The sequence below is a fragment of the Panthera tigris genome, chromosome B3 (genome assembly GCF_018350195.1).
Source record: "Panthera tigris isolate Pti1 chromosome B3, P.tigris_Pti1_mat1.1, whole genome shotgun sequence".
NCBI lineage: Eukaryota > Metazoa > Chordata > Mammalia > Carnivora > Felidae > Panthera > Panthera tigris.
The window spans coordinates 83,876,366-83,903,885 of NC_056665.1; the positions used below are offsets into that span (position 1 = coordinate 83,876,366).

Genomic DNA, 27,520 nt, shown 5'->3' on the forward strand with positions numbered 1-27,520 from the left:
AAGTGAGTTACTTTAGAAAAATCATTTTTGTACCTGTCTTTTACTATGACCTTTGCTTGCTCATCAATTTCCATCTCTTCTATACCTTCATTCACAGTTTTAATGATCCCATTTTCCTTGTTTTCCTCACTTAACAGCTCATATCGTCCACTCTCTAATGCCGATCTCCAGATATGTCGATCTGTAACCTGTAACAAAACCCAGGTTTACCAACATGGGAAAATGGCATATGTTGTTCCTAAGAAGTATGAGATTCAATGTACATATGAAAAATTCATGAATATTCTAGAAAAGACTGTAAATCAAAAAGGGATCTAAAAATAAGGTTACTAAGTGGCCAAAATGGAATTCATATCATTTATAGATGGAAGCTTTAGTACCTCACTTTTTATATAGGGAAATCATAAACAATTCTGAGATTGGTCACCTGATAGTAGCAAAAAAGTGACAGATGATAGCAAAGGAATGAACAGAACACACATATCAAGCATGAATTACTTACAGATTTTAAAAAGGTAACAAAGAAACCAATAAACAAACCAGACTCAGCAGAGCAGGCAGGAGCTAGTCAAGGAAGAAGAAAATATCCTTACACATTTTAACATCTCAGATGAAAATACCGCAAAACAGTTATTTTAAACATACTAAAAATTACTATTAAAAAGGTCAATTATGTTCATTAAATTCTGTTTAAGAAAGCAGATAGCCATATAGTACATTTAAGAAAGATTTCTATTCATATATTAGTATTTTGATAGAGGGGAACTAACTTAGTTTTCATAAAAAAATATTATCACTCCCATGCATTTATTCAAAACACACATGCCTTGCCTGTATCAAATAAGTTAATAAAAATAACGAAAACTTTGGTAATTAGGTAAACTAAAAATGGGACCAGGTACTAACCTTGATTGCTCCTAATGTTCCTTGGTAGATTCTGTCTTCAATATCCAAAAGAAAATCTCTCAGCCTCAATTCAAGCTGTCTTTCCGCAGACATCTGAGATGAATCATATGCAGTGGAAGATCTTCCCCGACTATAGGTAGGTTTGCTATCAGTTTGAGGTTTGTCTGAAATAGTTACCAATACCTTTATTATGAATTTCTTATTAAAAACACAATTTTCCCAATGTGACAGTTATGATCATGAGATAATGGATTTATAAAAACACTTAGTAAATTCTAAAGTACAAAAAGGGGGGGGGGCAGAAATGTTTGCACATCAGATATCTGATGAGGAACTTGTGTCTAAAATATATGAAGAACTCTTACAACTCAATAAAAAGACAACCTAATAAAAAGAATGGGCAATAGGGATTTGAATAGACTTTTCTTTAAGGAAGATATACAAATGGCCAATTAAGACCATGAAAAGATGCTCAACATTACTGGTCTTTAGGAAATACACACCAAAACCACAATCAAGTACTACTTAATACCTCTAAAATGGTTAGAATCTAAAAGTCAGATAGTAACAAGAGTTGACACGAACGTGGAAAAAATTTAACCCTCATACACTGTTGGCAGAAATATATAATGGTGCAGCTGCTTTGGAAAACAGTATGGCAGTTCCTCAAATGATTAAACAGAATTACCATATGACCCAATAATTGCACTCTTAGATATACACTCAAGAGAAATAAAAACATATGTCGACACAAAAACTTGTACACAAACATTTACAGCAGCATTATTCATAACAGCCAAAATGTGGAAAAAACAGAAACATCCATCAACTAACAGTTAAGTAAAATGTGGCGTTTACCTACATAATGAAACATCATTTGGTTATGAGAAGGTATGAAGTACTGACACACGCTACTACTTGGATGCACCTTGAAAACATTGTGCTAAGTGAAAGAAGTCAGTTACAAAAAAACATATATAGTATATGATACTATTCATAGAAGATGTTCAGACAGGGAAATTTCCAGAGAAGGAAAACAAATATGGGGTTTCTTTTCGAGGTGACAAAAATGTTCTAAAATTGACTGTGTGATGGTTGCACATCTGTGAATATTAATGAAAACCACTGACTGTACACTTGACATGAGTGAACTGCACAGCATATGAACTAACCTCAATAAAGCTGTTAAAGAATTGTGATCTGAAGTTTTTAATTCTGAAGAGAACTAAAGTAGACATGACAGTATGCCCCTAAATTTAAGAGTTCTTTACCTAGAGAAACTCAGTAATATGAAAACGCCAAAAACGCCTTATTACCTTCTTTTACCTGTTATCAATGAACCAGCCATTGTATGTTGCTACCCTATCTGCCCTTGCAGCCAGTCTCCAAAGATGTAATCACTAATGGAAACTGTCCCTGGGACCCTCAGCCAAAACCCCTAGTGAATGAACTATCATGTCTATTGTCTAAAACTAATGGCAACCTTAGTGCCTTGGGTATTCAGAGTCTACTGATCAGGGAATGGGACTGGGAAGAATATGAATCTTCCTATACGGCCATTCCTCATAATCTAAACGGAACCCAGTGAAATCTTGTCTAACTGGAAAACATTCTCTAACTTGCCAACTGAGAACATGGTCCAAATGAAAGAGAAGACAGAAGATGTTTTAAATATAGCTCTAATAGCTTGACAGATGTTTAATCCTGAACCAGAGATCATGGGGAGAGAAAAAGAAATAGTTTTCAATGAAAATTTACCTGAAAAATGAAATTTCTCTTCAGAAAAATGGGCTAGCTGTGCACATATTCTGCTTTTCTCTTGCAACAAAGTTTCTTTTAAGGCACTTTCTCTATGTCCTCTAGAATTTAGAGCTTCAATAAGCTGGTCTAGCTGTTCACAAGAACTGTAAAAGCACCACCGATTCGGCTTATGCACTGGTTTTGGCAGCTGCACAGAATCATCACATGGACCTTGGTCAATGTTGGAGGTAGATTCAGACATCAAAGACTCTCCAGTTTTAGTGGATACCTGAGGATCCTGAGACTGTACATTATTCTGAAATGATGAAGGTCTAGGCAACAGCATGTCTTCAGTGAGACCAGAATAATCCTCTTCAATAAATAAGCCAGGAATAGAAGGGAAAATCCAATATCGCCTATACATGCGGTCTCGGCCCAAGGGAAAGATATTGGTACACGCTATGGCACTTTGGATTTTTTCCAAGAGCTCTTTCTCTTTTCGTTCATGTTCCTGTTTTAAAGCTGTTTCTTCATCAGCAGTAAGAGGCTCTCTCGTTACACAGTTGACTTCTTCCTGTCTTGTAAATTCTTTAAACCCATTTTGTCCCCTTTTCCCTATAATTGAAACATTTGATCATCATCACATTTTAAATTTTCATCAGAAAAATATACAAAGCCATCCCAAATTACTATGTAGTATGGACCAAACCGAATGCCCAACAAATTCATAGGTTGAAATCCTAAACCCCAATGTAACTATATTTGGAGACAGGGCCTTTAAGGAGGTAATTAAGGTTAAATGAGTCCAGAGAGCAGGACCCTAATTCAGGACTGGGGTACTTATAAGAGGAGAAAAGAAAGAAACCAGAGTGCTCACTCACTTCACTTGTGGGCACAGAAGACAAGTCATGTGAGGACACAATGACAAGGTGCAATAGCAAGCTGAGAGAGGCCTCACCAGAAACCAACCCTGCTTGTACCTTGATCTTGGACTTCCAGCCTCCAGAACTGTGAGAAAATTAATTTCTGTTGTTTAAGCCACCCAGTCTGCGATATTTTATTATGGTGCACGAACAGACTAATACTCTATGCTGGTAAGAAACTGGACTGACTTACAATACAAGAGTCACACAAAAAAACTGTAATCTCACACTGGAGAGTGAGGCAGAATCTGTTATGTTGCAACATAGTTCTTTCTTTAAGGCAGGAGTCAGTAAACTAGTTTTATAAAGGTCTAGCTAGTAAATATTTTTAGGTTTTGTGGGCCATATGGTTTCTGCGCACAGCTGCTCAACTGTGCCATTGTAGCATGAAAGCAGCCACAGACAATATGTAAATGAACAAGAATGACTGTGTTCAATTAAAACTATGGTCACTGAAATCTGAATTTCATTTAATTTTCATATCACAAAATATCATTCTTCCTTCCCCAACTACTTAAAAATATAAAAACCATTTTTAGCTTATGGATTATATAAAAACGGGCAAGGCAGATTTGGCCAATGGGCTGTAGTTTACAAACCAATGATTTTAGGTAACAGAACCCCTAATGCTTAGTTGGGTACCTAGCAGTTCAAACGAAGGACATTTTCCAGCAAGAAATGTTTCTCCAGGGGCATGGCTACATGAGAAACTTCTGGCCAAAGAGATGGGAGCAGAAGCATTAAATGTAACCTCTGGGTTGTACCTCTCTGCATTTCCCATCTTTCAACTAGCCAGAATGGAGACATGGGGATAAATCATTTTTGAACATGAGAATGGCAGCAAACCCTATGGATGGCAGTACCAACAAGACAGGAAGAGACTGGATTCCTGGTGACCTGCCAGGCCTTTCTTTTATGGTGTATTGAAGAATTAAACTTCTCTTCTTTCAGTCACTGTCAGATTGCTTAGATGGGTGGGGAGTTACTTCTATTTCTTTGCTTGAAAGTGTTTGTATATAAGATTATAATTATCTGCTTCTTTGGGGCACCTGGGTGGCTCAGCTGGTTGAGTGTCTGATTCTTGATTTTGGCTCAGGTCATGATCTCATGGTTCATGAGATTGGGCCGTGTTGGGCTATGCACTGACTGCGTGAGGAGACTGCCTGCAATTCTCTCTCTGCCCCTCCCCTGCTTGCTCCCAAATAAAGATTAAAAAAAATTATCTGCTTCTTTAAAATTTTGCAAAATTCACCTATAAAGTTGTCTAGGACTGACATTGTCTTTGTAGGAAGAATTTTAATACTGATTCAAGACCTAAAGGTTTAGGACCAGTCACCTTTTAAATTTTCTCATGCATTTTTATAATGTGTGTTTTTCTAGGATTTTGCTTTATTTTTGCCTCCATTTTCCTTTTTTTTAATTTTTTTTTTTTTTTTTGAAGGAGAGAGAGACAGAGCATGCACAGGGGTGGGGCAAAGAGAGAGGGAGACACAGAATCCAAAGCAGGCTCCAGGCTCTGAGCTGTCAGCACAGAGCCCGATGCTGGGCTCGAACTCACAAACTGTGAGATTATGACCTGAGTCAAAGATGGACGTTTAACCGACTGAGCCACCCAGACGCCCCTAAACATTTTTTTTAAAGCTTTATTTATTTTATTTTTGTGAGAGTCAGAGATGACACGAGTTGGGGAGGGGCAGAGAGAGAGGGAGACAGAGAATCTCAAGCAGGTTCCGCATGAATGAGGGGCTTGAACTCACGAACTGTGAGATCATGACCTGAGCCAAAACAAACTGACGCTTAACCAACTGAGCAACACAGGTGCCCCCTTTATGCCTCCATTTTCAAAGTTATTTCCATAAAACTGTATATGCTGTTTCCTTACCTTTAAATTTCTACTCTTATCTGTAGTTATGTTTACCTTTTCAGTCCTAACCTTATTGTGACTTTCCCCCCAAATCAATTTCAACAAAGGTTTGTCTAGTTTGTATCTTTTTCAAACAACTAATTTTTGGCTTTGCTGTTCTCCTGTATTACAGTTTACTTTTTATTAATTTCTATTTGTATCTATTGTTTCCTTTTATCTGGAAGGATTATTCTATCTTCTACCGCTAACTTCTTAAATGAATGCCTAGGTCAATTTGCCTTTCTTCTTTCCTAATATGTATTAAAACTATAAATTTTCGACTAAGTAGAGGGACTGTATCCAACAAGTATTAATGTGCAGTATTGATTAGCTTTTTTTCAGTATTGAGTAGTTTTAAACATTTTCTAGTTTCTATTTATGGTTTCTACTTTGACCTATTACTTATAAGTGTGTTTTAAATGAGGTGTTTAAACCTCTAATCAAATGAGGTTTTTTTTGTTTTGGATTTCTAAATCAATTGCATTATAATCAGAAAATATAGCCTTCATGATACAGGAGATTTTCTGTCTACTTATAATAGCTATTTTAGAAAATAAGGTAGAAAAAAAAGATACCATCAAAATTATAGGCACAGAATAAACTTACAAATCTCCTTCAGTAGTTGTCAAATGAAGATGGTTAAAGATCCTCAGAAGTAAATTATATCAACAACTTTAAAAAAATGTGTTCCCTTTGATCTACATTTATAAAATTATTTTAAGGTAGTAGATTTCCATTCTCAATCATTTGGTACCAATTATAAGCATTACTGACCTTTGTATTTCTAGCATCTAAAAGGTACTCAATGAGTGTTGAGTAGGCTATAGAATAAAAATTTCTATTTCGCCTAATATCAAGTAGTCAATACCAAACTCAACAAAACTCGCTAACCAGAAGTTGAAGTTATGTGAAACTGATCTGTTAAAAGAATATGAATATTGTCTCTCTTCCCTAAAGTATAAATGACATGAGAATAAAGACAGAATGTAACTTCTAACACCATTTTTTAACAAAATGGTCACCATCTAAGGAACTTATCACTGCTATGAGTTGGGCATTTAAAAACAAACACACCTAGGAATAATAAATGGAAGTAATCTAATACATATTTCAGTATAGCTGATTTATAATGTGCCTTATTAATTAAAAACAAGCAAGCATGCCCTTAAGAAATTTCTATATTACCCCTTCTGCCTCTTTTATGTGATCTGGGGTCATCTTCATCTTCAGTGATGGTATCTTGATCAAGTTCCTTTTGCTCCATTTCTTTGCTCTCAGTGCTAGTATCAAAATCTTCCCTTTCTTCCTCCCTTAAGGAAAAAAAAAAAGATTACTTTCATTAAAGAATATATGAAATTCCATTCATGAGCTATTCATTGCCTGCTTATGAAGGGCTAGCCATTATGTTTAGGAAGTAGTGGACAAAATGATATTCTTGCAGAGGAAACAGATAACACAAACAATTATAAAATTAAAATATGTAATAACTATTAAAAAAGGAGAAGTTCAAGGTGCTATGAAAACATTTCAAGGTGAACTGAAATCTAGTCTCAGGGATCAAGAAAGGCTTGCTTGAGGGGCGCCTGGGTGGCTCAGTCGGTTAAGTGTCCGACTTCGGCTCAGGTCATGATCTCACGGTCCATGAGTTCGAGCCCCGCGTCGGCTCTGTGCTGACAGCTCAGAGCCTGGAGCCTGTTTCGGATTCTGTGTCTCCCTCTCTCTCTGACCCTCCCCTGTTCGTGCTCTGTCTCTCTCTGTCTCAAAAACAAATAAACGTTAAAAAAAAAAAATTAAAAAAAAAAAAAAAGAAAGGCTTGCTTGAAGAAGTGATAGTTAAACTGTGAGACTAGGGAGACCAGGGAGGGGTAAGGCAGCAGGTGAGAAGAAATCTCCATTTCTAGCAGAGGGGAAAATGTGTGCAATGGCATTGAGCTGAAGAGAAAAGGAAAGAGCTTTTTTCTCTATTATTTTGAGAAAAATATAAAACAAAGAAGTCGTCCTAGATATAGATGAGACAAGGGCAGAGTTAGGTCATACTGGGCCTTGTAGGGAATTATTCAACAAGCAATGGGGGAAAAAGTAGAATTTAGAAAACAGAAATGATTAAAAGGCACTTTGGCTGCTATGTGCAAAAGGATCTGGGAGAGAAAGTAGATGAAGGGAGACAAGGGGCCACTGTTAACAGTCTAGGTAGCTGGCTGGGAGGTGATGGTCGGCTCAGAGTAGAAAGTAGGTGGTAAGTAGACAAATAGTGGAGGAGAGAAGATAAATTTCTGATACAGTTAACAGGCTGAATAAATACAATATGGATATTTAATTCATTATACTATCCAAATTAAAATTAAAATTAAAATTGTATGGGGCAGCTGGTGGCTCAGTTGGTTAAGCGTCTGACTTTGACTTAGGTCATGATCTCACGGTTTGTGGGTTTGAGCCCCGCGTCCAGTTCTGTGCTGACAGCTCGGAGCCTGAAGCCTGCTTCGGATTCTGTGTCTCCCTCTCTCTCTGCCCCTCCCCTGTTCCTGCTCTCTCTCTCTCAAAAATAAATAAACATTAAAAAAAATTTTTTTTAAGTTTAAAATTGTATGAACCTTGAAATAAGTTCCACCATATTTTATTTATTCAGAGAGAGAGAGTGTGTGTCTGAACACAAGCGGGGGAGGGGCAGAGAAAATCCCAAGCAGCCTTTCTACTGTCAATGCAGAGCTCACGAACTGAACTGTGAGATCCTGACCTGAGCCAAAATCAAGAGTTGGATGCCGACTGAGCCACCCAGGCACCCCAATAAGTTCCACCATTTATGGTCTTTATCCAAAGCAAGGTTTGCAAACTCAAATGTGTTTAGGAGCCAGAGGGATAATGTAAATGAGGCAAGGCTAGATGAGTATAAAAATATATGAAATGGTGGAATCTGTAACATGTTTATTTTTATTTCTTGGAAGTTTGTTTGTTTATTTTTGAGAAAGAGGGACAGAGAGAGAGAACCAGCAGGGGAGGAACAGAGAGAGAGGAGATAGAAGATCTGAAGTAGGCTCTGTGCTGACAGTAGTGAGCCCAATACAGGGCTCGATCCCACCAACCGTGAGATCATGACCTGAGCCGAAGTTGGACGCTTAACCAACTGAGCCACCCAGGTGCTCTTCTTTTGTTTTTAAATTAAGATATCAGAAAGAAAAAATTCAGGTGATGAATAGTAACTCAACGTATTCTGGTAATTATTTTGCAACATATGCATATATCAAATCATTATGTCGTATACCCTAAATGATTAATACAATGTTATAAGTCACTTATATCTCAATAAAACTGGAAAGGGTTTATAAAATGTGAAAAAAATTGAGACATAACTCACATACCCTAAAACCACCATCTTAAAGTATACAAATTCAGTGGTTTTTAGTATATTACAAGGTTGTGCAATCATTACACCCATCTAATTCTAGAACAGTATCATCATCCCCAAAGAAAAAGCCTATAGCCATTAGTAGTCACTTTCCATTTCCTCTTCCCCACTGTCCTGGTACTCACTCATCTACTTTTTGCTGTGTATTTGCCCATTCCGGACTACTTATATAAATGAGATCATACAACACATGGTCTTTTATGACTGGTTTCTTTTACTCAGCACCGTTTTCAAAGTTTATCTACATTGTAGCATGTATGAGAATTCTATTCTTCTTTATTGCTGAATAACCTTCTGCTATATGGATATACCACTGAAGAAATACATCGTTTTGTTTAACCATTCGTCAACTGATGGACATTCGGGTTATTTCCATTTCTTTGGCTATTAAGAATAATGATGCTATGAACTTTTGTATATCGATTTCTGGGTGAACGTATGCTCTTAATTCTCTGAGTATATACCTAGGAGTGGAATCGCTGGGTCATATGGCAACAAATGTTTTAACTGTTTGAGGGACTGCCAAATTTATCCAGAGCAGCCGCACCATTTTACATCTCCACCTGCAATGCATGAGAGTTCCGATTTCTCCACAGTCTCACCAACACTTCTTATTGTCCCTTCATTGGATTACAGCCATCCTAGTGAGTATGAGGTAATATCTCATTGTGAATTCGATGTGTGTTTCCCTAATGACTAAAGATGTTGAATATCTTCTGTGCTTCTTGTATATCTTCTTTGGAGAAATGCCTATTAAAATCCTTTTCCCATTTTTTAAACCGGTTGTTCTTTTATTGTTGAGTTGTATGAGTTCTTTACATATTCTGGATATTATGCCATTATTATTATTATTATATTACTTTTAATGTTTGTTTACTTTTGAAACAGAGAGACAGAGAGAGAGAGAGAGACAGAGTGCAAGCAGAGGAGGGGCAGAGAGAGAGAGACACACACACACACACACACACACACACACACACACACACAGAATCCGAAGCAGGTTCCAGGCTGTGAGCTGTCAGCACACAGCTAGACGTGGGGCTCAAACCCACAAACCATGAGATCATGACCTGAGCTGAAGTTGGATGCTTAACTGAGCCATCTAGGCATCCCTGGATATTATACCATTATTAGAGATATGATTTGCAAATATTTTTTCCCATCTACTGAGCTGTCTTTTTACTTTTTTTTCCCCCCTTAGAGAGAGAGAGAGTGCACATGGGTGCAAGCAGGGGAGAGAGGCAGAGAGAGCAAATCCCAAGCAGACTCCACACCCAGTGCAGAGCCTGACACAGGACTCGATCCCACAATCCTGGGATCATGATAGAAGCTGAAGTCAAGAGTCGGACGTGCAACCAACTGAGCCACCTAGACACCTCTTTCTACTTTCTTGACAGTGCTCTTTGAAGCATGAAAGTTTTTAACTTTGATGAAATCGAAGTATTTGTTTTTTTCTTTGATTGCTTGTTATTTAGGTATCAGATTAACTTTCCTAAGCTAAGCTAAATTCTATTTCTTAAAGTATTGTTGATGGCCATATAAAATACAGCTGTCGCAAGTTTGTGACTTACAGGTATTTCTATATGAAAGTATAACTAAAAGTCAATACATTAATTTTGGAATACTGAGATTTTTGGAGCCTTCCTTTGCAAATTTTATAAAAAAAATTCTGGTAAATTTGAATACAGTTTGCCATGTACAATATGAAAAAATTCCCACTTGTCTTCATAGCCAATTATCACCCCAAATATTTTCAAATGAAAAAGAGTACCTAAGTCACTAAATTACTTAAGGGGCTTTCATCTTCTCCCTATACCATCTATTAAAACCTCCAAGTTCATCCCCACTCCTCAATAAACTCAGAGGAGCTTTGTGAAACATAATGCACAACGGTGATGGTGATGGAGATGGGAGATACCACTATTAATACATTACTGGTTAAAAAGAGGCTACAGACCCATTGGCACAATTGTTATGTACCTATGAATAAGAAACTAGAAAGCTAGTTTTTAAAACTTTTGAAAGCATTTTAGAGTTTAAAGTGCTGATTTTTGTTCTTATGTAAGAATAAGCAGTGTAATTCAAACCATACCCAACAGATATATCTACGGCTGAATTTCTTTGCTCATCTTCCTTCAGTTTCTCTTGTTTCTCTTTCATTTTTTGTTCTTGTTCCTTCAGTTTTTCCTCCTTCCTTTTGCGAATTCTGAAAGTTAAAATAAAATACTACAGTCTATTTGATGGAAGATAATTTCAACTTTTAGCATCTTGTCTTCAACCATAAAATTATGGAAAGTGATCCAAATGTTATCACAAAACCGTAAGGTAGTATTCATTCATAACCTCTTAGGTAAGCCATCAAACACCAGTGTGAGCCAAGGTCATATTACAGCCCATTGTCAAGTACGGTTTTAGATGTAAAGGAATAAGCAGCCTTCATTGGCACAACTGACTATAATCATCTCTCACCTAGCAGCTGCTTCTTCCCTCTCTTTCCGATGTTGTTCTGCTTTTAATTCCCGGAACTCCTGCTTTGCCTGTCGTAATATATCAACATAATCTTCAATGAAATCCCTAGTAGAAACTAGGGTCAGTAGTTTCCCACAGAGAGCATGAAGTATCTTCATTTTTTCTCCTGTCAAAAATTGGTAAATAAATTCTGTATCATCAATGACAAAACGGAATTGTTTGAAAAATCTTAATTTGTGGCTCAATGTGAAAATGCTTAAAAAAATAGGAAAAAAATCTCAAGATCAAACATGCCAATGGCATGTCTTCAGAAAAAGCAACTGAGTCCAAATTAATAGTTAATAATAGTTATGTAATATGCAAGGCATTTCAAATACTAGTAACTACTTTATATACCAGTTAAATATACATGAAAAATTTTCTAATGACAATTTTTTTCAAGTTTTAATTTTTGGGCTCATTTATGAAGTTCAAATAAAGTCTAAATTATAACCACATGGATTTTTAAAAAATGGCAACAGGCAAATTGCTACTCTGAAAATACTGCACAAAAAAAAACCCACCATAAATTATAAAAACTATATGAATGTTAGGAATGAATGCACTCTACTTTTATTAGATGTTCTCTGAAATAAGCATATTATTATTTTTTTGTGTGTGAAATTTATTGTCAAATTGGTTTCCATACAACACCCAATGCTCATCCCAAAAGATGCCCTCTTCAATACCCATCACCTACCCTCTCTTCCCTCCCACCCCCCATCAACTCTCAGTTTGTTCTCAGTTTTTAAGAGTCTCTTATGATAAATAATCATATTAAAGTCAGTATGTTTGTACACTGTAATTTTTTATTTAAAAAAGGAAGTGAAAAGAAACTTCACCTTCATACACCATTTCTCATACCTCAAACACTATTCAAGCAAATGTTACAATTTAGCTGCTCCGGCTTAAATTTCTGATATACTGATAAATAAAAGTGAAAGCCAGCTAATTGTCACTTATCCTTCTAAATTTAGTAGATGTAGTAGATTAGCCACCAGGAAAATCCAAATAAAAAAGAAAAGAAAATCAGAAATAGTTAATTAAAGCTAGTAGGAAAACAACAGTAGTTTCCATCTGGGTCACTATTTGTAGTCCAACAATTTTTTTAAGACTGCTCTTTCTTTTAAAACTGGTATCATCTAAAATTTCTCATCAGCACCTAGTTTTCTGGCCTAAAGAGATAAAAGAAGGTAGGAAGGAGGCAGGTTATACAAACTCCAACTTGCAAAGTTTACCTGGTGTCAAATCATATACTGAAGTGCTTGACAGTTTCTTCACTAGACTGGGATTGCTCAAACGAAGTTCCATACAGGCATCATCTGTAGCATCAAATCCTCCTCGTTTCTGGTATCTGTACTTTGCATTTGCTGACGTTACATCAGCACCTGAAGCTAAGATGTGGAGTCTGAGGATTTCAGACAGAGTGCAGCTATCAAGATCCAAGCTTTTCAAACTGCAGCCTATAGTTGTTAAAAAATGAAACAGTCATTTAGCATATAGGCAAGGAATCCTTAGCAATGTAAAATGCACCTTAATAAAATTATCAATAAAAATCCAATTAAAAATAAATAAAACCCACACATACCCTGGTGCAACTGCGGCCATGCAGCTGCCAAAGATGCAACTGCAGACAGTGCAGATTTTGTGGGGTCTGCATCTTCATCCAAAGCCTCTGTTAAATCTTTAAGGAAATAAATACTTTATTCTAGTGCAGATCAAAGCTGGAATATTTGGGAATAATGCCCTTTTAAAATGATGAAAGAAACAGCAAACAGCTTAACATTCAGGAACCTCAAAAGAGCCAACACTAGGTAAAACAAGCATCATTCACATCCCGCCTCATGTCCACCTCAGACTATAAATCCTAAGACATGTACTGCACACTAATATCTTCCTTAGTTAACACAGAGAAGACAATTTCCAAGTTACCAACAAGGTGCACATACACATTCCAAAAAACATGGTAAAATGCACTTTAGAATTAAAAACAAATCTCCTCACTCAATACAACTTTAGAAAAGTCTACTTTGAAAATCAGAATCTACTTGAAGATCCCCAATCTTTAATAAATATTTTAGGATTGAATCATAACAAAGTATGGTTTGTGATCATCAAAAACCAGCACAGAAAAAGAACGAAAACAAGTTAAAGATAGCACTACTGTCACTTAACCATTGATTTATCCTCTTCATTAAATTTCCTATATTTTGAAAACTCTGCAATCTAAGAAACCACAGGGAGATTTCCCTGTATTTTCTAAGTAAATTGCTTTAACTTTGAAAACCATCCCTAGCTTACAAATAGGACTACAGTAAATCTACTAGCACAAATGTATTTAAAGTATTAGCATATGCAATTATTCCTAATTATAATACATTGTTGATAAAAAAATTTAAAGTGTCAACTATGAAAAAACTCTAAGCTTACAAAAACCTCTTGTTATATCATAGTACAGTGGGCACAGCTTCAGACTGAGTCAGATCATATATATTCTAGTCTTGGCTCTGCCAGTCCCCTAGTTCCTAGTTACAGAACCTTTACACAAGTCACTTAATTGCCTTCATTTTTCCTAAAGGAGTGAATCTAGATCAATGGTTTTTAAATTCTTCAAATATTTCTTGGGGAATCCAATAGAAAAGAGATAAAAGTTCCTTTGTTAAGTGGGTATGGAGATGATAATCCTGCCCATTCATCTTTTCCAACTCTCCTGCAGTGGCACCAAGGAATCCCTGTACAACTCATAGTATTCCATGGGTTAGAGTTAAAAATCACTGGGCTAAACTGTCTGTGGCTCCTTATCTTTCTACTATGTTTTCCTTCCAAAAATTCACAAGCTGACAAAATGAACCTCAGAGAACAGAATTGCTGTCCTTTACTAAAAGGAAAAAGGCAACTCTGGGATCATGTTTGATTACAATCATTGACAATTTCATGGCATTAAAGCATAGACAATGCCACACAGGAGAAGTTACTTGACTAAACATTGCAAATATGCAGAAGTTACTCCTACCAAGCCAAGAATCCAGTCCAAATGAGACATTATAATCTTCCTTACCAGAGAAATACAAGAGCTAAAACTTCCTCAATTTTCATTTTACATGTAAAGTCAAACAAAATTAATAGGCACTCTAAAATTAATAACAGTCCCAGTAAAAGTGAACTGATCCTCTTCCTTTGCAGCAATTACCATGTTCAACCTATTTTATCTGTAGTCAGTTTTAATATCCTAGGACAAAGTTATAAAGGCCTTAGGAAATGAACAACCAAAAACATGACAGATTACCTTTTTTTGATTAAAAAATTTTTATTATTTTTAGTGTTTATTTTTTTGAGAGAGAGAGAAGGAGGGAGAGAGACACACACACACACACAGAGCGCGAGCAGGGGAAGGGCAGAGAGAGGGGGAGACACAGAACCTGAAGCAGGCTCCAGGCTCTGAGCTGTCAGCACAGAGCCCGAAGCAGGGCTGGAACTCATGAACTGTGAGACCATCATGAACTGTGAGACCATCAGACCTGGGAGATCATGACCTGAGCTGAAGTCAGACGCTTAACGGACTGAGCCATCCAGGCGCCCCAACAGTTTACTTTTAATTGTGTTCACGTAACATGTTAAAATATGTAGGGGTGCCTGGCTGGCTCAGTCGGTAAAGCACGTGACTCTTAATCTCAGGGTTGTGAGTTCGAGCCCCATGTTGGGCATGGAGCCTACTTAAAAAAAAGTAAAATGTATTCTTTAACTCAATTATTTGCCAAATGACACTCTCAAGAAACTGTATTATTACTCTAGGATTTGCTTAGAGACAGTCAGTTGGGTATATCATGCCAAGAGAATACAGTTGACCCTTGAACAACATGTGTTTGAATTCTGTGGGGCCACTTATAAGTGGATTTTTATAGAACAGTACTATAAATGTATTTTCTCTATAACATTTTCTTTTTTCCACCTTACTTTATTATAAGAACACAGCATTTAATACATATAATATACAAAACATGTATTGATGAACTGTTTCTATTATCAGTAAGGCTGCCAGTCAACAGTAGGCTATTAGTAGTTAAGTTTGGGGGGCAGCCAAAAGTTATATGTGCATTTTTCAGCTAGGGGTGGGGAGAGCTGTCATTCCTAACCCCTGTGTTCTTCAAGGCTCAACTGTACAGCTGAACTGTGTCTGTTATGATTATCTTAAAGTTACATTTATCATCAGAGTAATCTAGAATCTACAATTCCAACACTAAACAATGATATCTTAGCAAATACACAAAACTATGCTATGTAAGGAGGATGCTCTTGTTCCCATACTTTGAAGGGCTTCCAAGTTCATGATGTAAGACTAAAGAGAGGAATTGAAAATTTTAATGTAAGATTTTAAAAATTGCCCAAATTTCCAAGATTTGACATAAAAACAGGGAGCCTAAAGGCCAAAGGATTTAAATCTTTTTGAAGACAGATAATTTTATAGGCAATGCTAGGGAAACAAATATTCAAATTTTCAACATCTCTGCCATATCATGAAGCAATATAGTATACGCATTTTGAGGCTTCAGAGCAGACTTCCTGAATCTCTATCCCATCACTTTCTTATTAGCCATGTGTCTTTGGGCAAGTTAATTAAACTCCTTAAGACTAAATTTCTTTATAAGTAAAGGCAGAAAATAATTAATAATGATCTGCCTATTATACCTACCTATCTATACCACAAGGGGGTATGAGAATTAAATGAAATAATGCATATACAGTATCTTATGTCACTTGTTTTCAGAACTGTGGAAAAGCATTTTTGTTACAGAGATAGGAGGACATGTGGAAAATACCTGGGAGAACAGCCTAGGGTACTTACTGAAACTGTAATAATTATATAAAATGTAGCCAATACAACAGGAAGTAGACAAGGGTGTTAAAATTCCAAAGCATGTTTTTTCCGCTCCCTAACATTTAAATAAATATCTTCAAAAGGTGCATTAAAACCTTTATTTAATGGCCAATACTTATTCTGGGGTATAATAAGTATTATTTTAATACTTATTCTTGTATTATTTAATACAAATTATTAATTTGTATTAGTATTTATCTGCAATCCTGTACAGGACTAGAGTTATAAAAATTACAGATCAAACAAATCATGGAAAGAAAATACAATGGCAATACAAACACCAATATCTATATACATTTTTTTCTTTACACTAGCTGATTTTCCAACATAATTTCCTTGTCACCCCACTTTTTCCCATCAGTACAAAACTACAAAATTCACCTGCTTCAAATCCTGCGTTAAATACAGACTTATACCTTGTATTAAGGTCAGAACTTGGTCAATAGCCCTGTGATATTATTGGTCCTTAAGACAATCTAGTGGCTAAAAGAATGAGTATTTGCTACATTTTTTGTCTTAGATAATCCATCTTTAGTGCTGGTACTGGTTATGTTAGAAAAATCTTTAGATTTTTATGAATTGTTTGCCCTTCTATCTTCCCCTTAGTAGAGTCTCATTTTATTGACTAAGTCATCTGAGATGATAAAGGGGACAGCATTGTTAAAATGACCTTGATAAGGGACACATGGTGATTAGCACTCAAGTTAGAGAAAATATTTTGCTTGAACTTAGGCTGTAAAAGAAAAACAAAACTAACACTGGATGCATATTGATGATCCTGTTGCTTCATGAATCAGGCATTAAAAAATGAGCTCAAATTATCTAAGGTCAACAATACTATCTGAATGGAAGAATGTCCCATCTTTTTGTATCAAGACTGCTATCAAAATGTCTCCCCAAAATTATCTTATTGTGAATTTTTATGCAATACCCTAAAATAGTTTATAGATATTTTAAACAATGTCTTATGTGATATGGCAAAGTTCATGAAGAGTGTAATTCAGGAAGCCAAATCATACAAATGCTTAACAATTCCTCTGATGAAGTCCTAAACAAAATAGTGAACATACTCCATTTTAAAAATAAAAAAGGGTTTCTCTAAGAATTATTCCTACGTTAATATGTACCACATGCTGACCCTAGATATTTAAGTGCATAGCATTTAAACAGCAAAATTTCTAGTTCAAACTGTTGGTGAAATAAAAACTAAATTTTACTTAACTCTCATCTAAAAACTTTCACGTCTCAAATGAAATCAGCAACAGTATTTTCAACTTAAAGTACTGATAACAATAATTAAAGTATTTCCTTAGGTGGAGGCAAAGAAATCAGTGCCATTTAGCAGAATCTCTTGCAATTACAGATACTGGTCAATGAAATCCGTAATGTTCCTAAATCATAGGAGAAATCTAAAAGAATAAAAAGCAAGACCGATTGGGGGCAGAGGTAGATATTTTAAGGTCATCAGAAACAGGATACATTAGCTGACTGAGCCACCCAGGCGCCCCAGAAACAGGATACATTAAAACAAAGTTTTTATAAAACAACTGATAATGTATTGTTAGTATATGACTCAGGAATTGGGTAACTTGGACAGCTATATTTTAGAACTGTAAAAGCGAGGTTAATCTTAAAATAACCTTTAAAAATCAGTTTCAAAGCTACAGAGCTACTATCAATCAACAAGAATACTGAATTCTGACCTTTGGTGTCTGCATCTGTTATTTGCTCTTTGGCTACTTCCTCTTCTTCTTCAGCTATCGCCTGGAAGATGGCAGTCAGGAAGAAAAAAAGCAATTCACATAGTGGGCCTTCACTGTCATTTCCTACAAGAGCTTCCTCTAATACTTCTGTGAATAAAATGTTTAAAATGAATTTAAAGTTCTGTTCATGCACTGAAAAAACAACTCCATTGGAACAATAAACATTTTAATCGACAACAGCCTGTGCAATTATTTTTTTAAGTGTCCATTTATCAAAGTAGAGTATTATCCAAGGCAAAGTCTAAAAACAATTTATAATGATTACAATAAAATAAAACCATTAAGCCAAAAATCAGTATATTCAAGAAAGTCAAGTCAGCCTCAGCAAATCAATACAATATCTCACCTTAAGTTTAAACTTCAGGTGCAAATTAAGGCACAGATTAAAAATTATAATTTTATTCTAATTTGAGTAACAACGCAAAGATTTGTTACTGTTGCCCCGCTGCTCTCAGGAGCTATGTGGGACATTACCGTTTACCAAACAGTGCATAGGAGAGGTAATCATTAGTATTAGATGTAATCATTTATTTAAAATTTTAAAATCTAAATTTTTTTATGATCCTCATGTTGTATCCAAGTCACAACTGTTTATCTAATTTATCTTACCTAAACCAGTATTGTTTAGACCTTGATCTCTGAGGCACATGATGCATGCCTCACCCAGCTCATAAAGAGAAATTGAGGGAATGTAAAAGCCCTCCTGAAAAATATACTCTTCTTAAAATAAGAGTGGCATTATAATTCTGTCTTTGAGGGTCTCTATTTTAAGAAAACTATTTTGGTATTTGACAATTCAAAGGCCAAAATGGGATCCAAAGCCCTCCTCAATCAATGCAGTTCTTATAATGTTTACACAAAGTAAAAGTACAGAGTCAATACAGAATCACAAATCAAAGGCAGGCATAACTTATCAAAATATGGCTGATGTCAATTCCTTCCTTCCCTACACTTAACATCCTTCCCTACACTTAACATAAACCATGATACCCTCAAGGAGTCTATTCCTCCACTCCCTTGAATCCCAGCAGGCCTGACCAATGGACTATGACAGAAACAAGGCTTGCCAGTTCCAGGCCTAGCCTTTAAGAAGGCTGGAAGTTTCTGTTCTCTTCTTCTTGGAGTCCTTAGCTGCCACATAACAAGTGTAGGCTACTCTGACGGGAGTGGGATGCCACGTGGAGGAGCACTGAGTACCAGGCATGTGTGTGAGGAAGCTATCTTGACCATCCAGCCAGGTAAGCCTTCAGAGGACTCCAGTCCCAGTCACTCTCTGTAACCACATGAGAGACTCCAAGAAAGGGTTGGACAGCTAAGTCCAGTGACCACAGAATTTTGAGAGATAATAATTTATTACTTTAAGCCACTAATTTTAGGGTGAACTGTAACAGCAATTGCACTTGCCTAGGGTAACTCCCTCAGGAAACTCATCTTGAAGATCAAAAAGTTCCCCAAAAGCATTAAGAAACTCCAGAACCATCAGAGCATCACCAAAAATTTCAGGAGGTAGTCTAGTCTTCACTGGAGTTGGTTCTGGAAGTTCCTGAAAGATCAAATAATTTATATAACTATTTGAGCCAATTACAGAAAATTATAATAGATAGATACATACTCTTTACCTAGTAAGATTTATTTCATGTAGACTAGTGGTTCTCAACCCTAGATGTTTATTACAATCACCTTTGGAACTTCTTAAAAATTGTTTTACAAGTTTATTTTTGAGAGAGACACAGACAGTGTCAGTGGGGAAGGGGCAGAGAGAGAGAATCCCAAGTAGGCTTCACGTTGTCAGCACAGAGCCTGATGTGGGGCTCAAACCCACGAAACTGTGAGATCATGACCGAGACACCCAGGCGCCCTGGAACTTTTTAAATGATGTGCGTCTTGGCCTTATTCCAGCTTTATTAAATCACAGTCACTAGGGACTTTTTTCTTTATTGAACTAAGAACAACTTTGGGCTAAAGTATATTTCTCACTACATTTTCTAGTTAAGAGGGACTTTTAACCTAAGATTCTGAGATCAAGGCATTAGCTGTGCCAATATTATCTTCAATGCAGGATTTCCTTAGGATATAGAATAGAATTAATCCACTGTCTACTGAACTTAGAAATGGTTCTTTATAAACTGAGATGAATGATAATACTGGATTATCAACGATCACACAAATGACCCATTAAGTCTGCGGAATAAGAAGCATTATCAAAGTTTGTTACAAAATACTAATAATGCTGTTTTGGAACTCTAAATATAGCATTTGTTTAATTGGCTATTCCTCTTAAATATGAAGAAGCCACTATGAAAGAAAAATTTCATCAGCAAAGCCACATAGGGCACACAGAGCATGGGTGTGAAACATCACATAACATACTTATACCTTAAGATCGTCACATTCCATATCTTCTCTAGGTTTACTCCACTGTTTTAAGTACTCCATATATTTTCGTTTTTCTTCACGTAATTTTTCTCTTTCCTAAAACAAAAGGTTCATAAGTTTCTTATAAGAACTTTGGCTTTTTAAAAAACTTTTTTTAATGTTTATTTATTTTTAAGAGAGAGAGAGCGACTGCAAGCAGGTGAGGGGCAAAGAGAGAGGAAGACACAAAATCCAAAGCAGCTCCAGGCTCCAAGCTGTTAGCACACAGCCTGATGCGGGGCTCGAGCTCACAAACCCCAAGATCATGACCTGAGCCGAAGTCGGACATTCAACCAACTGAGCCACCCAGGCACCCCGCTTCTAAGAACCTTGTAAAGCAGCATCATTATCACCTGAGAACTTGTAAGAATTACAAATAGCTGGGCCCCATCCCATACCTACTGAACAAGGAATTCTGGGGTTGGGACCAAGAGTTGATTTTGTTTGTTTGTGTGTTTTTCACTTTTTAAATGTTTATTCATTTTTGAGAGAGAGAGCACGCACGCACGCACGTCGGGGAGGGGCAGAGCTAGAGGTAGACACAGAATCCAAAGCAGGCTCCAGGCTCCAAGCCATTAACACAGAGCCCGACATGGGGCCTGAACCCATGAACAGTGGGATCATGACCTGAGCCAAAGTCGGACACTCAACAGACTGAGCCACTCAGGTGCCCCAACAGTTGATGTTTTCATTAAATCTTTCTGGTGATTCTGATGCATGCTAAAGTGTTAGAACCACTGATCAAAACAACACCTGCCAAAACAACTGCTATAAAGATGGAAAATGTCTCACACATAGTAGCTCCTGGATAAATATTAATTCAATCTGACTCTGCCTACAGCAGCTCTCCTATTTCAAATCAATTAAATCCTGACAAAGTAAAGTAACAAATTATTAGAGTACCTAAAATAAAACCTCCTCCTATATTTGAAATATAGTTGTTATTGTCAAGATTCATTTAACCCTAACAGCTTAGGGATACACAGAGGGACCAGTAAGTAAAAGCAATTATCAGAACACAGTTGGTGGACTTCTTTTTCTTTTATTCCCGACCATTTCTCTTGCTCACTTGGTCTTTTGATACTTCTTGGTTCCGGTATTTGAAACTGCAAGGTAAATAATGACCCTAAAAAGTCTCCAGTGAAGCAGAGTATAAATAATTTTTATTTATTACATTATATACTTATTTTCCAATAAATGTTTAACGTATGTTAATATTATTCTCTTCCTTTGAAATTTAGGACCACTGAAGGTAATAGATGTGCACTTACCAAATTTTTAACATAAAGTGACTAGAGACAGTTACAGAACTTATTCATTGTGCTTTAAATAGTCTGCTGTACTAAGTCTTCCACTCCCCACCCCAGATAATTCTTGTAGGATGTAATAAGATGGGTGTTCTCAATCACTGTTGCTAAGAATGTAAATAAGCACATGTTTAGCAAACAAATACCCACATATGTTTGTATAGAAAATTTTTAAAATGTTCTTACCCTTTGACATAAGATTCTACTTCTACAAATTTATCCAGGGACATAATCCAAAAATAGGAAAGACTCTTATTCATAAATTTGAACAGGGTATCATCATTTATGAACAAAAATTATAAAGCACTCATCTGTATCTCTTTGATTAACTGTTACACAGTCACTAAAAATTCCACCTTAGTTTATTTATTTAAGCATGAAAGTAGGCTTACAACATTTTTAAAAACGTGTTTTTAAAACTTTTACTTATTTTAAGGGGGAGAGAGAGCATATGCATGTGTGCACATGCAAGCAGGAAAGGGGTAGAAGGGGAGAAAGAAAGAATCCCAAGTAGGCTCCAGACTGTCAGCGCAGAGCCCAGTGTAGGATTTGATCTCATGAAACGAGAGATAGTGACCGGAGCCAAAATCAAGAGTTGGACACTTAAGACTGAGCTACCCAGCAGCCCTACAATAATGTTAAATAAACAAAAATACAAAATTATAAATGCTGTATCTCTCTTTTTTAGGGCCCAGAATAAAGATTAGAAATAAATTAATCAAAGTGTTAGGAGAAAATGCAATCTCAGGGCACCTGGGTGGCTCAGTCAGGTGTCTGACTTCGGCTTAGTTCATCATCTTGCAACTCGTGCGTTCCAGCTATGCACTGGGCTCTGGGCAGAAAGCTCAGAGCCTGGAGTCTGTTTCGGACTCTATGCCTCCCTCTCTGTTTCTGCCCCTCCCCTACTTGTGTTCTCTCTCTTTCCAAAAAAAAAAAAAAAAAAAAAATGCTACCTCTAAACATTACCATTTAGATTACAAGTGGTTTTCTTCTAATATTTTTTTTAAGTGCAGTTGCTTTTCTTTCCTTTTTAAATTGTTTTTGATGTCTATTTTTGAGATAGAGCACGAGCAGGGGAGGGACAGAGAGAGGGAAACACAGAATCTGAAGCAGGCTCCAGGCTCTGAGCTGTCATCACAGAGCCTGATGGCCCAATATGGGGCTTGAACTCATGAACCTCAAGATCATGACCTGAGCTGAAGTGTGATGCTTAACCAACTGAGCCACCCAGGTGCCCCCTTCTAAATTTTCTGGAGTGTACATGTATTAGATACTTCCATCCCCATCCTAACCAATGGCCTATTTGAAACAGTTCAAGAAACTACAGGCAATTTAAATGAGCACAGTGTGTAACAGGATCATCTAGGGCCACTTGTAAAAATCCCAGAAAACCAAGGACACGGACTGACTCTGGAAGAAACCAGCTACAGAATTCTCTAGGGAATATCTACTACTAAAGATTATAAGAGATTTGCTGAGCAATCTATTTTTACAGATACTTTATTCTTCAAGGAGAATAAGAACACTCTTTCTGGTTATTTGCAGATTTTGTTTTTTTGTTTGGAAACAGCAAGAGCGGGGAGAGAGCAAAGGGGGGAGGGAGGGAGAGAGAGGGAGAGGGAGAGAGAGAATGAGAATCTTAAGCAGGCTCCAGGCTCAGTATGGAGCCTGACACGGGGCTCAATCCCACAACCCTGGGATCATGACCTGAACTGAAATCAAGAGTTGGACACTTAACTGACTGAACCAACCAGGGGTCTTGATCTTATTGTGTTTTTTCTAATCACATATTTTACTTTTGCAAGTTTTATGCATATCATTTTCCCTAAATTAGAAAGTCTAAATAATGAAGAAAATCAACTTTAAAATTGTACTTAAGAGGCTTTAGGGTGTAAAGGCCATGTATTTACATGTTGAACCTTAAATTACTAAATTTTCCAAAGCAAAAGAGAGATAAATCAACAAGTGTTTATCCAGCACTCTATGAACAACTAGAAATGTGAATCAAAGTGGTAAAAGCATTTATAAATTAACTATGAATTTAAATATGTAAAATACTATTATATAGACAGCATAGCTAAAATACTTGAATGAATACCTTTTCTCTTTCAATTTTAAGTCTCTCTTTTTCTTCTTTCTTCTTCAGTCTCTCTTCTTCAACAATTTTCTTCAATTCTTCCTTCTTTTTCTCTTTATCTTCCTTTTCTTTTTTCTTTGCTTCTAGGGCATCTGCTTTTTCTCTTTTTAATTTAGCCTTTTCAAAAGCTGTAGAGAAGGTCAAACTTAGAACTGTTCACAGACAGAAAACAACACATTTTTTAATGTAACAAAAGAATTCCTGAAATAATTTATGGTTAAATGGGATCAGTAGACTCAGAAGTGTTGTAAACTGCTGGAGGGAGCCAGCAGGTGATTCAAATGGGAAAGCAAGTTGGCTGCATTTAAGACAAACTACTGACCAGGGACAAACATACCTGCTATTTCAAAGCCCTGCTTTGAAGCCCTGGTCCTAAGACCAGGAGCAAAGTATGACCTTTTTAGAAAAGCAGAATCTCTTCTCCCACCCAGACCTACTAATTCAGAATCTTCATTTTAATAAGATTCCCAAGTGATTCATATGTACAGTCACGTCTGGAAAGCACTGTTTTATAAAGCAAAAAAATGGCCCCAAACAGTCTGTAAGCCATGGAAACTCCAATTTGTGCTTAATCTAAGCATTAGCTTGGTTTAACAGGGGATATGCTCTCCCTTGAAATATTGTTTTAAGAGATGAACACAGGTTTTATTCATCATAAAAATTTATAGACACCTAAGGGGCAAGAAATATTTATGCTTACAAGGAAAAAAAAAAAAACCCAAATAACAGAAATATGCCATTTCAGAAAGAAAGAGAAATATTCTTTCCTGTACCTAAACAGTTTTTGAAGAGAATGTTAAAACTCACCCAGTGACTTCATTTCTTCTTGCTTCAAAAGTTTGTCTCTTTCTTTAGTAGCTTTGTTCTTATAACCTGCAATTGTTTGTTTATTAACAACATTGTCCTCCTAAAAAAACAAACAGAGAAACTAGTTATAGAACACCACAACTTTTCAGACAGATGGTCTGCCTTGTTCTTACAATAATAATACAGTTTTTAAAACTCTCATCAATTATACTTTCCTTATACTACAGTGAGGTTTTATTCTAAGCCTAACAAAACTTTAATAACTTTAATCATAGTAACATACAGAATATGAGGTTAGTTCTATAGTTGTACAAATTAGTACAAAAACCTCCCAGGAAAAACAACTGGTAATCTACAAGGACAGCCTTAAATATATGCATTAGAAAAAACAAAAAATTTTTCTAAGGTACCTTATAAACTAAATGGTGTAGACATCAAATATGAAAGAAATGCATGTCAAAAATATTCTTGTGGTCAATGTTAATGTCACAAGGTTTTATTTTATTTTATTTTTATTAAAAAAATTTTTTTTAACATTTATTTACTATTGAGAGATAGACATAGAGCATGAGCAGGGGAAGGGTAGAGGGAGGGGGAGACGCAGAATCTGAAGTAGGCTTCAGGCTCTGAGCTGTCAGCACAGAGCCAACATGGAGCTCGAACTCACAAACTGCAAGATCATGACCTGCGCCAAAGTCAGTCATGCAACCAACTGAGCTACCCAGGCACCCCAAAAGGATTTATTTTTATGGTACTTCTCGTGAGCATAATGGTGTGTAACCTGTTTAGTGTGATATTTTTATTATTTCATATTTTTTAAACGTTCTTCATGTTTTGATTCCATGATTTATTCCCTGTATTTCAGTAACTGCTTATATGCTTGCTTCCACTTTGGTATAAAATCCCTGGGGCATTAAAGCTATGTCTAATTCACACTTGAGACTTCTACAGGCCTCACTGCTAAGTAGTTTTCAACGCACAGTACATACACTGTATGTGAAGGAATGTGTTCCTTCCTAAAGCTATGTGGGTGAGGGGAGCCAAACACTGCTCTTGATTATGAATAGTTTTATTAAGAGCTACAATGTAGTTTTTATCCATTCTCTACTTACCTGGCTAATAGATACTCGTTTGGGAGGTCTCCCTCTTCTTCTGTTAGCAGGACTGAAGATAAATGTGGGTGGATCATCAGGAAAGAAATAAGAAAAATCTTGTTCTGCTATTTTATATGTTGAAAGAGATGACGCCTTCATAAAAAAACATATAGGGTACAATAATAACACAATTAGGACACCATTTATAGATGTACTCTAAAATGTCATGTATGACTGCTGTTAAAGACCAGGTTGAAAAGATTTCGACATAGAATTTCATGTGTTAATATACAGTATTACACATTTTAGCTGATTTACTTGATCTATTATTAATTAGCTTTACCAGAAGGAAAACCACAATGCAAAGAACTTTTTCACATAAAATACACAAGGATGTTTCAACAGTTTCTTAAATTCTAAAACCATTACAAAATTACATTTATATAATAATCTTTTGCAGTCTGCTTTGTTTTGACTAATTTTGTATGGAATTTTCTATGTAAATAAATAATCCAATGACTTAACATTTAAAGTCCACTGTGCTTGGGCTGGCTCAGTCAGTGAAGCAGGTGACTCTTGATCTCAGAGTTGTAAGTTTGAGCCCCACTTTGGATGTTAGAGATTACGTAAAAATAAAATCTTTAAAAAAACCCACTGTAGGGGCGCCTGGGTGGCTCAGTCGGTTAAGCGTCCGACTTCAGCTCAGGTCACGATCTCGCAGTCCGTGAGTTTGAGCCCCGCGTCGGGCTCTGGGCTGATGGCTCGGAGCCTGGAGCCTGCTTCCGATTCTGTGTCTCCCTCTCTCTCTGCCCCTCCCCCGTTCATGCTCTGTCTCTCTCTGTCCCAAAAATAAATAAACGTTAAAAAAAATTTAAAAAAATAAAAATAAAAAATAAAAAATAAAAAAACCCACTGTATCAACCCAATAAATTTTTTCTCAACCATTTCTTAACTGCTGTACATTTTAGATTCCCCGCCCCCCCCCCCATTCAGGGTGATAACTTAAAGACTTTTTTTTTTAATTTAAAGACTTTTATCAAATTTTAAAGTTGATGTGGCAGACAGCAGAAATGCTGAAAAATTATCAACTTTCAATACAGAGTTTAAGTTCAGAGAAGTCAAACACATTAAAAAAAAATTTTTTTAATGTTTATTCGTTTTTGAGATAAAGCATGACTGGGGGAGGAGCAACGAGGGAGACACCGAATCCCAAGCAGGCTCCAGGCTCTGAGCTGTCAGCACAGGGCGGGATGTGGGGCTCGAACCCACACGAACCGTGAGATCATGACCTGAGCCGAAGTCGAATGCTTAACCAACTGAGCCCCCCAGGCATCCCGAAGTCAAACTCATTCCTACCAGAAGTGGTGTGGTTCTAGGATAACTGTTAAATCCAAAAAAGTTTCAGAACCTGTTCACCTTTCATTCATGTCCAACTTTAACCTTTTTATTTTTGATTAGTAATTCTGAAGATTACTTTTGGCCTAACAGCCAAGATCATTATTCTTTCTTTCTCTAGAAGAAAACATGCTACTTATAGAAATATCTTTCAGAAAATGTATAAGAAAATGATACAAAAGTTTAAATTTTTAACAAAACTGAAACACTTAAACTGGGGATTAAATTTTCTATGTAGTAATTGTAATCTTAGTGGATAGAACATAGCTTTTAACATTTAAAATTCAATTAGTTCTGGCCATCATAATAAATCAAGACTCTATTTAAAGATTCTACATTAAAG

General features: G+C 36.3%; 1 protein-coding gene across 3 annotated transcripts in view; it reads right to left on the reverse strand.

The window, feature by feature from the left end:
* Nucleotides 1-27,520, reverse strand: part of BAZ1A (bromodomain adjacent to zinc finger domain 1A) — a 93,870-nt gene that overhangs the window by 17,472 nt on the left and 48,878 nt on the right. For 2 of the 3 annotated variants that reach the window (XM_042989559.1, XM_042989560.1), the window contains 14 exons: nt 25,801-25,935; nt 24,689-24,788; nt 23,843-24,009; nt 20,399-20,494; nt 19,427-19,565; nt 17,963-18,109; nt 12,972-13,067; nt 12,622-12,846; nt 11,345-11,510; nt 10,968-11,081; nt 6,658-6,782; nt 2,665-3,261; nt 907-1,070; nt 34-188 (listed from right to left, as the gene is read on the reverse strand). In XM_042989559.1, the coding sequence (XP_042845493.1) occupies nt 34-188; nt 907-1,070; nt 2,665-3,261; nt 6,658-6,782; nt 10,968-11,081; nt 11,345-11,510; nt 12,622-12,846; nt 12,972-13,067; nt 17,963-18,109; nt 19,427-19,565; nt 20,399-20,494; nt 23,843-24,009; nt 24,689-24,788; nt 25,801-25,935 (2,426 nt within the window). The remainder of the gene's footprint in view (nt 1-33; nt 189-906; nt 1,071-2,664; nt 3,262-6,657; nt 6,783-10,967; nt 11,082-11,344; nt 11,511-12,621; nt 12,847-12,971; nt 13,068-17,962; nt 18,110-19,426; nt 19,566-20,398; nt 20,495-23,842; nt 24,010-24,688; nt 24,789-25,800; nt 25,936-27,520) is intronic. The other variant, XM_042989558.1, reaches the window with a different exon arrangement.